The 12,431-nt window shown below is 41.5% G+C and overlaps 1 protein-coding gene across 1 annotated transcript in view; it reads left to right on the top strand.

The window, feature by feature from the left end:
• LOC100764412 (scavenger receptor cysteine-rich domain-containing protein SCART1-like) overlaps nucleotides 1-12,431 on the top strand; it is a 53,747-nt gene that overhangs the window by 19,644 nt on the left and 21,672 nt on the right. The window contains 2 exon segments of the mRNA XM_027409178.2: nucleotides 10,636-10,962; nucleotides 11,565-11,876. Of these exon segments, the coding sequence (XP_027264979.1) occupies nucleotides 10,636-10,962; nucleotides 11,565-11,876 (639 nt within the window).

Below are 12,431 nucleotides of genomic sequence, written 5' to 3'. Positions count from 1 at the left end.
TAAATCTTGATTTTGCAAGTCTAAAGTCCTGCAGCCTCACCTCCTGCTCTCTGTTAAGAAGATGCCCTTCATCACCATGTTCAGGGCTAGGAGTTTACAGTTGCTCTGGTGCTTCCCCCACGCCTGGTTCAGGACATTGTTCTTCCTGAACAAATGGCCATGGCCACTTTCATAAAGTTGATGACTGTGAGCGAGATATTGCACTCCAGTTTTGGTCTATTGATTTCTGTGTCTCTTCTAAATTTGTAGCTTTATAGTAAGTTTTGAAATAAAGGAGTATATATCCAGCTGCTTATATGGCTTGGGTCTTTGGGAATCCTTCACATCCTCAAGAATATTAAAATTAACTTTCTAAATTTCCTAAGTGCCATTTTGATCTTTCATTGTTTTAAAATTGTGTGTGTGTGTGTGTGTGTGTGTGTGTGTGTGTGTGTGTTATGAATTATTAATGTAGGTGTGCCTGGGCCATAGCATGTGTGGGAATGTCAGAGCACAATTTTTCAGTAGTTGGTTTTCTCCTTCCACTTTGTTTTGAACCAATGTCTCTCTTACTGTGTCTGCACTTGTGCTGTGTGTTCCAGGCCAGCTCCTATAGAGATGTCTGCGTATGAATGCTCATTGCTGCTCTATTCATAATAGCTAGGAAACAGAAACTGTCTAGATGCTCTCCCATGTGTGAATGGATAATGAAAATGTGGTTCATATACACAATGAAGCATTCAGTTGCAAAGAAAAAAATGAAATTTACAGGCAATGGATGGAACTAGAAGCAATCATTTTAAAAGAGTTAACTCAGGATCAAAGACAACAAACACCACATGCTCTCTCTCTCTCTCATGTATGGATGATAGTTTTGAATTTGTAGATATGTTTAAATTGGAATATTCATAGAAAACAATAAATTAGTCAAGGGCCATGGGGTGAGGTTTAAAATAAAGGGATATAAAATAGAGATGGTAATTAGGGAAAAGGGGAATAATGGAACAGGAAGCGATGACAGGGTGATGGATGGGAGGGCATGGTAGAAGATATAAATGTCTTTATATAAGAAAACACACACACACACACACACACACACAGAGAGACAGACAGACACACACACACACAGACACACACAGACACACAAACACACTCACACACACACACACACACACACACACACACACACACACACACACAGAGTTTAAATGGAGTTATCCCACAACAGGGGCATAATGCCTCATCTAGGCATCATCTTATTAAAGAAAAAGCCTTGTCCCAGGTATTGGATACCTCTTTTCTAGTTATTGATCACTGGTGTCCCATAGGCTCATCCAACTATTATAATCCATTATTATTACTCTTGGTTACCCTGCAGAACTTGAGGGTAAGATGGTATTGCTGAGAGAACCACATACTTGGGTCACAGAACATGGAAAAATCAAGCTGGTATAAATCTGGAAGCTTGTCTCATAGGTATCTTTCACAGACCTTAAATGTTTTTTGACATTTAAAAATGTCAGTTTTTTCCTAATGATCACAGCATATAGTATTCATTCCATTTATTTATGTTTTGCCCTTTATTATTTCTTTTCTTCTACTATTTGTGCATATGACTTATTCTTGCTTTTTTAAATCCCTGAGTTACATTCTTAGGTTGTTTGGGATTTCTTGCTGTAGGCTTTCTTAATAGACTGCTTTCATGGTATCCATTAGTGTTGGTATTTCTTTTCTGTTTTAAAGAGTTATTTATTTTACTTTATGTGTTTGAGTTTTTTTTTGCCTGTATGAATGTATATGCACCACATGCGTTCCTGGTGCCCATGAGGTCAGAAGAGGGTGCCAGGTCCCCTGGAGTGGGTGTGTGTGAATCACCATGTGGGTGCTGGCAACAGAACCTGTGTCTTTTGAAAGAGCAAGAAGTGCTCTTTACTGCTAAGCTATTTTTCCTGACCCAGTATTTCCATTTTGTTTTGTTTGTTTCTGTTTTGAAGTGGGGTTAAAACCCAGGCCCTTAGCTAAGCACCTTCCCTAACACTCAGCTGTATCCCTCACCACTGAAGGCTGTTTATAAAGTTTTTCATATATTTTTAGGGTTTGTCCTTTTTCTTTTTCTCTTTCTTTCTTTTTTCTTTTATTTTTAGGATTTGTAAAGTGTGTCATGCTGCTGGTTCCTAGTTTTATTCCACTGAGTCCATTGAAAAGAATAGTAAGATCCCAGGACAATTAATGAGTGTGAGGTGACCTAATGAGGGTAAGTGAGGATGCTGTTTGACCTCTCTGTGCTAATAACCTAAAAGAGAGCCTGCTGAGTTTTAATCAGCACTACCACTTACAGGCATTACTGAAAACACCCGCAATGTATTAAAGTGGAGTAGGTCAACCCTGGGAAGGAAAAAAGAACCAAGGGAATACATTGAGGCTATTAAAATATTCATAATTATATTCATTACCTTTCTCACACTGTTTCAAGAAAGGACTAAATGATGAATAACCACATGAATTTTTTCTTCAAAATCTACTCCAGAAGCAGACTTTGTAGGAACCTAAGCCAAATGGAAATGAACCAGAACTGTTTTTGTAAACAGGCTTAAACCTGCCTTTAGTTATCTGGTTCTTTCTATTCCTTAATCAGCCCCTAAACCTCTAAGAATACTTAAAAATCAGAATACCAGCACCAGCCCAGAACACTAATAACATGCCTCCTGGATGGCCATGGCAATGTTTCGATCTAAGTTTTTTTGAGTTGGTGGTTACCAAAGAATTCACAAGACAGGTTCATGTTAGCACCTTTCATGCAAGGCATGTTAAAGCCTATTTAAAAATCAGTGTATATTATAGAATTGTAGCCACCTCACAGATGGAGTAATACAGCCTGTACTGTCTTTAACAGTTTATATCAGGAAGTGAAATCAATACTGTACCAAATCTGAAATTATAATGGGGAATTATGTATTCTAAATTACTTTTGTACTTTAAGTTACTTTTTATGAGAAAAGTGAATTGTTTTCTTTGCAGCTATTTGTCCTGAGATGTATTTTTTTCTTTAAGTCTTGAATATGAATACTACAAACAGAGCCCATTTTATAATACAAACCTTGATGTACACGTTAAGCTATTTGGACAATGAAAATACCTTAAGGGAAATGCTTAATGAATAATGCTGCACTTGTAACATCCTTTGACAAGCCTGATTTTAAATTGTCCTTTTTAATTCTACTAGTTTTTTTAAGTGTTTGCCATTGTACTCACAACTGTTATTAAATACCAAATCAAATAAAAGCTGTAACATTTCCTTTAAAATTAATGCTAATAAGGGAAGTAAAGTTGAATGGCAAAACTTGGTGGTGCCTAATATCAGCCACGGGATTCCATGCATGACAAGATACCATTGTTTGAATTGTCTTTTATAATCACATTCTTTTTTTCCTCTTTGATTCTCCATATATATATATATATATATATAGGATTAACTATATAAAAAGAAATAAAAAGGTACATTTTTAAAACAAATTGCTATAATCATTTAAAAATTGTATATTAGCCAAGTGTTACTCTTTGCTCTGGACAACTATTATCAGTCTTTATGTATTTTATCCTAACTATATTTTGGTTATTAAGAGGTTTGGGGAGAGAATCAGTTTTGTCAATCCTAAACTGTTTAAATGCAATCTATAGTAGTTTCCCTTATCTGAGAAGGGTTATTCTCCAACACTCCCAGTGAATGCTAAAAGTTTAAATCATAAACTAGGCACAGTAAGAGTAACAATAGTCACCAATAATAAAATAGATCTATAACAAAAAAAGAAAAGAATAGTAAGGGTTTTCACCATCAGTGTGGTCTCATCCCTAGTGGCTTTTCCTGGGCTCTACCCTGGACTACTTCCCATGTATGACAGGAAGAAGTGTTCTGTGAAGCTGTTGAGTACATTTGTCTGTAAATGCATGACATGATCATTGATCTATCTTTTAAGTTTACTTGTAGGCGTCCTGTGATGTCTGGACCTTTCTGATGAAAGTAGAATATTGGCATCTACATAATGGTTAGATTTTGTAATTGCCCTATGAGCTAGGTCATCTAGTATTGGATATATACACATTTTAATTGTTATAACTTGTTGTTGGCCAGTTTATTAATTATCTTTGTTTCATTTTCATGCTTTTGGCCTATAGCCTACTTTACCCAGTATAATTTTTGTGATGAATTCTCACTTTTGTTGAGTTCTTTAAAATCATTCATCTGAATTCTTTGTTGGGAAGCTTACAGAGTTCCTCATGTTAAGGTAGTTGTGTTCCCTTGGTGGGTGTCATATTAACCTTTGTGCCCCTCTGATGATATTTCTGCATCTGGTGGTTTTTTTCATCTCTACCCTCTTACTGGGTGTTTTCTCAGTGAGAAGGATCTTGTCCTGGCAGTTTCCTGTCACAGCTGGTTAGGGTGCTTTGCTACAGGTGGGTGCTTTTAGCTTAGCATTCATGTCCAAAGTTGGCAACTCCTTCAAACATCTCACTAGTGTGTAAGATGGCAGCATTTGGGAATTACATCACTGCTACCACGTGACTCCCTCAGGTGGGGCTGGTTCTAGAGAAACTCTGAATGTGGTACATATAGTCTGAGTCTTCAGACTTTCTGAAGTTCTTTGAGGACGTGGAAATCTCTATGAGCTAGTGGGTTTTGTCATAACACACCCAGTGGTGGAGGGAGGTCTCTGTCAATGCTTGATGATCTGGGTTTTAGGCTTCACTGATTCTAGGTGGGTCCTTGTTAGAGTCTGAGGACTACACCTGCCCCCAGTGAAGTGCCCCCAGTAAATACTTAGCACCCAACTAGTGGTGCCATTGTAGATTATTCAGAAGATGAAGCCTGGCTGGGTAAAATAGATTATTAGGGGAAGGTGGAGCTTGAGGTTTTATAGCCCAGGCCCATTCCCCGTCTCCTCTCTGCTTCCTCCTACATTAGGACGCAACGAGATTACCTGTATCACTTTCCTACTGCCATGCCTTCCCTCTATGGTAGACTGTATCTCCTTGACTTATGCACAAATAAATCCTTTCTCCCTTTAGCTTCATATCAGATACTTGGTCACAGCAACAAGTGAAATGATGAATAGTCATGGAACTTCCTAAACAGCTCCCAGCGCTGAATGCTGGATGGGTGTTTCTGAATGTTGGCTTCTCAGGCTCCGTGTGGAAGGATTCTGAAAATGGGGCCTCAATTGCTTCTTATCGCATGCTTCCTTCCCAAGACACCTAGAAAGGCTGTTGTGTATCTCCCAGTGTCACAGGTGGCTCGTGGTTTGCCCCCTTCTCTCTCCCTTGAGTCTCTTGGGCAGGGCTTCTTAAGCTAAATTTCCTGATTAGGCTCTAGATTAATTTTGTAAAACAAAGTTTGATAAACTTTTTACAACTCCTCCATATTTGTGGTTAAACATATTGCTAGATAGTTTCTACATGTAACAGGGTTCTTAATTTTCTTTTAGACTATTCAGTGCCACTGCACAAAGTAATCATTATCTAAATAGTTTATATGTCTGTGTTGATATGTGTCCTGCAACTTGGTGGGGCAGTGCGTTTTATCTCTGTTACTTTGTGAAGACCTCAGGATTTTCTACATGTGAGATCTGATGAATAGAGCTTTGTTCTGTCTAGCCTGGGCAACCCTTCTTTTACTTGCTAGTTTCCCTCTTTGGTTTCTTTTGTATCTCTCCCAGTGTTCAATGGGTGTTATGAATGTAGGCATTTCTCTCAAGTTCCTGATCTTAGGACAAAGGCTTTCAGTCTTGTACTACCAAGCGCAGGCTACTACAGGTGTTTCCTAAACACTCTTTAGTGAGACATTAAAGTTTTCTTTTGTTCGTTTTTGAAAGCATTTGTTGTATTATTTAAGGATATCAGACTATCAAGTACACAGTTTGAGGTAACCATTGTTTTTCCCTTCACTATACTAACACCTTGTATTATGGCGGTTGTCTTTAGTGTGCTGAGTCAACTTTGTCTTTCTGAGATAAATCTTAGTTGATCATGGTGCACCATTTCCTTTGCTGTCCATTTCTTCAGGGCTGAGATTTTTGCATCAGTATTTTAGGAAGCTAGTCTGTAGTTTCTTATTATTGTGATGTCTTTGCCTGGATTGTCTATCAGGATAATACTGACTCATATAAGGAGCTAGAGACATCTCTCATGCATTTTCTTGAAAATTTGGAAAGGGTTGGTATTAATTTTCCCTTAAGTGCTCAGCAAATTCATCCATGAAATCATCTTGTCCTTGCTTTTCGTTGTTGGGAGAGTTTAGAGTCAATTTCTCTGCATGTGATAAATCTTTTCACATTTTCATTCCCCATTGGATCAGTTTTCATCGTTTGTATTTTTCTAGGAATTGTGGGTTTTCATTTACATGATCTCTTTTCTTGGTGAAATGTTCTTAAAATAGCTCCATGTTATTATTATTATTTAATAATAACAGCTGTGAATCCCCTGCTATCTAGTGGGCCTTAAGTTCAACTGGACAAGCGTTGGTTACCCCTACGATAAATGCCACGGTTGCACCATTTGGCTGTCTGGCGTGACTGTCCATCTTGTTGTTTGCAGGTTTTACAGCTTAGTAGGCCCACTGATTGCTTTTCTCTCTTGGCAGCTTAAATAGTACCTTCTAATAGTATGAAAGCCAGTCCTCAAGCAAGGGGCTTCAGGTCAGATCCAGTTCAAACCCTCGAAGTCCTATGTCTGAAGTGTGTAGTGTTTTTAGCAACAGGTTCTTACTTTCAATTTCTAGAAGGCAACCAAGACAATAGCAATAGTTTATGTTGTTTTGGGAGATGCTTGAACCTTTCTGACACCAGTGGTGTCATCATGGAGGGTGTGGTGCTCCCCAGGACCCTGTGGTGTCATCATGGAGGGTGATTTTCAGGGCTGACTGCAGGGCAAGTGGACTAACAAGGAGCTCCCTAGCTACATTTACTCCAGAAAGTCTCAATTTGTTTCTCCTTTACTTGGAAGAAGAGCATTGATGGAGATATAAATCATCACTTGACTTATTTTTTTCCCAGCACTTTGAACATATTTCTAAACTTCTGGTTTCTGCCTTCATGATTTTGATGAGATATTGGCTGTTAGTCTTGTGAATCTGGAGTAGATGAACAGTGTCTTCTTTGTTTATGCTTCAGGACTGTCTTTTGACAGTTGAATTAAAATATATTAGTGTTGTGTTCTTAAAACTTCTTTACATGTTATTTTTCCAATTTAATACTGTTAAATTTTATTTCTTATTTCTCCAATAGGCCAACAAAATTATGTACAGTTAAGGTATATAATGTAATTTTTTCTTGTTCTTTTGAGATAAGGTCTCATATAGCCCAGGTTAGACTTGAACTTTATTAAATATCCCATCTCCATGTTCCAAGTATTGTTACACACACATACCACCACTCCTGTCAAAACTATGATGTTTTAATATGTGTATACATCATGGAATGATTACATGGACATAATACATGTGCTACCTCATAAGGTTATCATTTATTTGTGGTGAGAACAGTTTAAATCTACTGTCTTGTCAATGTAGAAGAGTAAAATGCATTGTTGTAAACTAATCCCATCTTACTGACCAACCCCTCTCTAGGCTCTTGCAGTCTGTCTTAGTTAGGGTTTACTATTGCTGTGAAGAGACACCATGATCACGGCAACTCTTATAAAGAAAACATTGCCTTGAGGGTGGCTCACTTATAGTTTCAGAGGTTCAGTTCGTTATTGTCCTGAATGAGAGCAGGGCAGCGTGCAGGTTTATGTGGTGCTGGACCTGAGAGTGCTACGTGCTACATTTTGCAAGCAACAGGAAGTCGACTGACTGTCACACTGAGGGAAGCTTGAGAAACAGAGACCTCAAAGCCCGCCCCCACAGTGGCACACTTCCACCAACAAGGCTACTAGTAGTGCCACTACCTTTGTGGGGAAATTTTCTTTCAAACCACTACACAGCCCCACTTGCAAGACCAAAGTTCCTGGCTATCACAATCCACTCAGTTTCTGTGAGCTTGATGCTGTAGATGTTGCTTACAAGTATGGTCACATGGCACTTATGCTCTCAGTGTCTGATCTCTACATGTTGGATCTCAGCATGCACAGGAAGTTGCAGGTACCTGAGAGAATGGCTGAGTTTACAGCAGTGTTTGCCCTGCAAAGTCCTGATGCAGGCTCTGCAGGTTGTAGAATGCCAGGCTACCATCCCTCACGGGGTGTCTGTGAGCATATTGAAGTTGTCTTCATGGAAGAGAGGAAGAGCCTCCAGAATCCAAGAGCCTGGTGCATAAAGAGGATGATGGCAATGTGGAAGAGCCCGAAGACAGCCTGCAAAGGATATGAAAGAGGCTGAGCACTCCTCGTTCTGGGAAGCGTGCCTCTGTTTTTCTGGATCCATTCACCGCTCCTGCTGTATTGCTCCCAGTTGGGCCTTCATGATGATCAGAACCTACATTTTACAGACCCAAATGTCACTTCCCTGTGTCCCTGACAAGTACTAAGCTGGGATACTGGGCTCTATATAATTTCTTTCAAGGCTTGTCCTTAGACTGGGGTCCTTTGCTAAGCAGGCAAAGCCTCAGAGTGAGTGGTCCTTGACCTTCGTCGGGCTTCTTCTGAGGTGTGCGCACACAATCCTTTTAACACCTGATTCCTCATAGCAATCATTGTTAGTCCTTTCCAGAAATGACTGTGATTCCACCATGGCCCTTGTTCTGGGCCTCTCTTCTCACTCTAACCTGGAACATTCATTCTCATTTGTGGCCAAGGGTTTTGGGTTTCCCATTCACTCTTCTTTTCACAGTCCTGTTGAGGAGAGGCTGACTCCTGATGAGTCTTGGTGTTGACATTGTCACCTCCAGGCATGGCTTTTCCAAGCTCAGTGGCCTGTTGATGCACTTGAGGCTTTAGAATTTATCCCTATCTTGTCTTTTGTCTGGCACACACTGGAAGATTAATGGTGACAAATTTAATCAAAGTTTTCCAGATCAGTTGTTACCATATTTATTCAGGCCTGCATCTTCCATGTTCAGAGTATTCTTGGATCACAATTATCATGAGACCAACCCATGGTCAAACCCTGTCTTTATCTCTCCATAGTCTTCCCACTAATGACAATGTATGTGATCTACTCACTGAATGAGAACTCTATGAAAAATACATCTACCTTACTTTCCAATACAACCACATCCTGTCTGGGAAGTGTGTTTCCTGTTGTCCTGTCTCTGTGGGCCAGGTTGCACATTTGTGTTAGTATCTATTGTCACAAGCATGGGCCTGCATGAAGTTCTGGAAAAGTTTGGATTCTCCTGGCATTCAGCTGTGACATTGACCCTCATAGTGTGTCAGAGCAGAGAGCAGAACCTTTTAGTGTTTGGGGAAAATGTCATAGAACCTGATTCATATAGGTTCTTCCAAGAGTCTTGGTCCCAATTTTCATGGACCATTAAACTCTGTTAAACATGATGTTAGGACAATGGTATATAGTGTGGGAGTTGGTGGCCAGGATATGGCAGCTCAGTCAAAAGCCTGAGGTTTCACCAAGGATTCCCAGTTAGAAGAGGGTCTGCCTCTTATCTGTTTTACTATGGCTGGGTCCTGTCTCCTTCCTGGGAGTGGATATTGACTTCACTGCTCCAGCTTGTCTCCATTCTTATACTTCTCATTCTTTCCCTCCTAGAAGCTCCACACCCCTCCTGAGCACCATGTTAGAGGTGGCTCCAGCTTTTTTCATATAGTTTACAAATATCTTTCATTTATTATCTGTATTTGTGGGAATTTCTGTGGACCTCTGGTGGATTGAATTTGTAGGGACCCTGTGAAAAGCTCCCAGAGAGGAAGAAAAATGGGAAATGATGAAATTTTAAGATCTACTTACTAATGACTAACAACTCTTGAGAAGGTCCTGGTCCTGGCCCAGGTCTTCTATTGTGGGAGAGAAAGATACTCACTGTCGTGGTTGACCCTGGTTTCATGAGGCACAACCTCTGAAAGCTTGCTGGGAGGCTTCTTGTCCTCCTTACACCTGGGGTTGCATTGGGTACCAGCTGCAGGAAGCTCCACACTGCTGCTGCTTTCTGGGCTCTGACACAGTGAGTGAAAGTCTTCTTTGGATTACAGATGACAACTCTGATGTAGGGGAAGAACCCAGGGTGTTTACAGGCTCTGGCCCTAGAATAGCATCACTGCCAATTAGAGCCCACCTTTTGCCTGGAGGCAGAACAAAGTGCCTAAACTGAGACTATCAGTTTGGGTTGCCGATGCCAAAGTGGGATCCAGAATGGCAGTATCCTCTCAGGCTCTGTGGCTCCTACTGCTGGCCTGCTGGACCCTCCCTTCTGGTGAGTGTATACTGCTGTTGATAGATGTGAGGGACACAGGTGCGAAAATATTGGCAGCCAAGGTCAGTGGTAGCATAGTGCTGGTGATGTCTGATGTCTCATTTCTGTGTGCTGGTTTCTGCTAACTTAGGTTTCACTAAAGCAACCATTTCGATTCTGGGATAATTCAGAATACTTATAGTGAGGGAATCTAAGAAAAAGGAGTAACTGATAGACAGTGATGATGAGTTTTCTAATCAAGGAACATTTTGAATGAAATTCCCAGGATCTTCTCCATCTAACTCATGTCTTATCCCGGAAGGACTGATTGGGGAGAATTCCCTGAGTCTCATAGATGGTTCAAACCAATGTGATGGTCGTCTGGAAGTGGAGCACAGTGGGCAGCAAGGCCTTGTGTGTGGTGACCACTGGGGCATTCAGGAAGCTTCGGTGACCTGCAGACAGCTTGGCTGTAGCCATGCACATTCTACCTTCCAGTATATTTTGAGGCCTGAAGAGATGAAGCCTCCCTGGCTGTATAGTACCAAGTGCAGCGGTGAGGAGGCCACCCTCTGGGAGTGTTCTCTAGGGATCTGGGGGCCCCTCAGTGACTGCAAGTGCCAGTGTGTGGTGTCAATTATCTGCACAGGTGAGTCAGATGGGGGCTGTTCAAATCCCTAGCCCCCTCCACAGTCTTCTTTCCTGTCTTGGAACTAGAGGCATTGAGGTAAGTGTCCAGGGGAGGAGAGGGTGTGGGCAGGTGAGAACACCTTGCCATAGAATCCCATGGTGAGAGACCATGGGGAAGCTTACCTTCTCTGTTCTAAAGAAAGAAGTTCTCAATCTCCTTGTTCCTCTCCTCACTAATTTTTCCTGTATTTTTTAAAGTCAGCCATCGGCTCTGAATGTCACTGCTGTACCTAGATCACCTCAGGGGACACATTGGGGTTCCTATACACTGTCACTGTGCACCAGGCACAGCTCAAATCAGGGAGACTTGACATGTCTGTGAGGAATGAGCCCTGTCCCAAGCTCTCCTGTGAGTTGCCATCTTCCCCGTGTACACTCAGTCTGTGATAGCATTCTGGGAGGATGGGCTGTATCTGTCTTGTTATTCCAGGGGAGTGGTCAAGGTTGGTGACACCACCAGGGATCCTGTAAACATTGCTTCAGACTAAAAGTCAGTCTGCAGACCCTGATCATGCACTCTTGGCAGCGGCTTTTAGGAGTGGGTTTTCTCCTGTACCACAGGTGGTAACTTTCAGCAAGTCAAGCTGACCAGAGGTGCCAGTCCATGTGCTGGGTCTCCTGAGTTGTTGAGTGGGTCTCTCCCAATCCTGAAGTGTGACCTACAAAAGGAAGAGGCAAGTGTCCTGTGCAGAGACCTGCAGTGTGGCACCGCTCTGCAGTGGTCCAGAGCTCATCACGGAGCAGGGACTGGAAATCAAGAACAGAAATTCGTGTCTTGCCAAGGGACAGAGCCTAACATTTTATACTGCAAGATCAATGTGAACTTTGCAGAGCAGTGTGATGTTCAATCCTACACCCAGGTGGTGTGCACAGGTAGGAATGTCCTATGATGAGCATGTCAGTGGGGATATTGTCTGGATATGAAGAAAGGGGATCAGGCATCTGCTCCTCAGTACAAGGTCAATAGTATCTTTGTTACATCATGATTGACACCATTCCACATTGTTACTGGGAGCTATTGGGTTATCCCTGGTGGGCAAACCTGTAGTTGGTGTTGCTCTAGCCCTTGGAGTTGAGGCTCTGCTACGTCAGTGCCCATCTACTTTGTCTGCTGAAACACAGGCACCCATTTCTTCCTTGAAGTTAAAGGGGATAGTTTGTGGTCAGAATCTGTGTGGGGTCCATTCATGATTTGCAGGAAAGCCAGAGGAGGGATTCTTGGTCTGTAGACCCCAGTATTTGTCCTGTTGGTCTCTCTGCCAGGTCTGGCCAGATTGTCCTGTGTTCTTTTATATCATTCCCCTTTGGAAACTGTATCAGCCAGCAGGTCACTTCACCTCTGTGGCCTACATGAAGCCTGCCTGATCTCAGTCACACTGTTCAGTGTCTACCCCAAGAATACATGGAGGCCAACTAATGTGTTGTGAT

The sequence above is a fragment of the Cricetulus griseus genome, chromosome 3 (genome assembly GCF_003668045.3).
Source record: "Cricetulus griseus strain 17A/GY chromosome 3, alternate assembly CriGri-PICRH-1.0, whole genome shotgun sequence".
Lineage (NCBI taxonomy): Eukaryota > Metazoa > Chordata > Mammalia > Rodentia > Cricetidae > Cricetulus > Cricetulus griseus.
The sequence above is the reverse complement of the archived record's forward strand: the minus strand, read 5'-3'. Positions and strand labels throughout refer to the sequence as shown.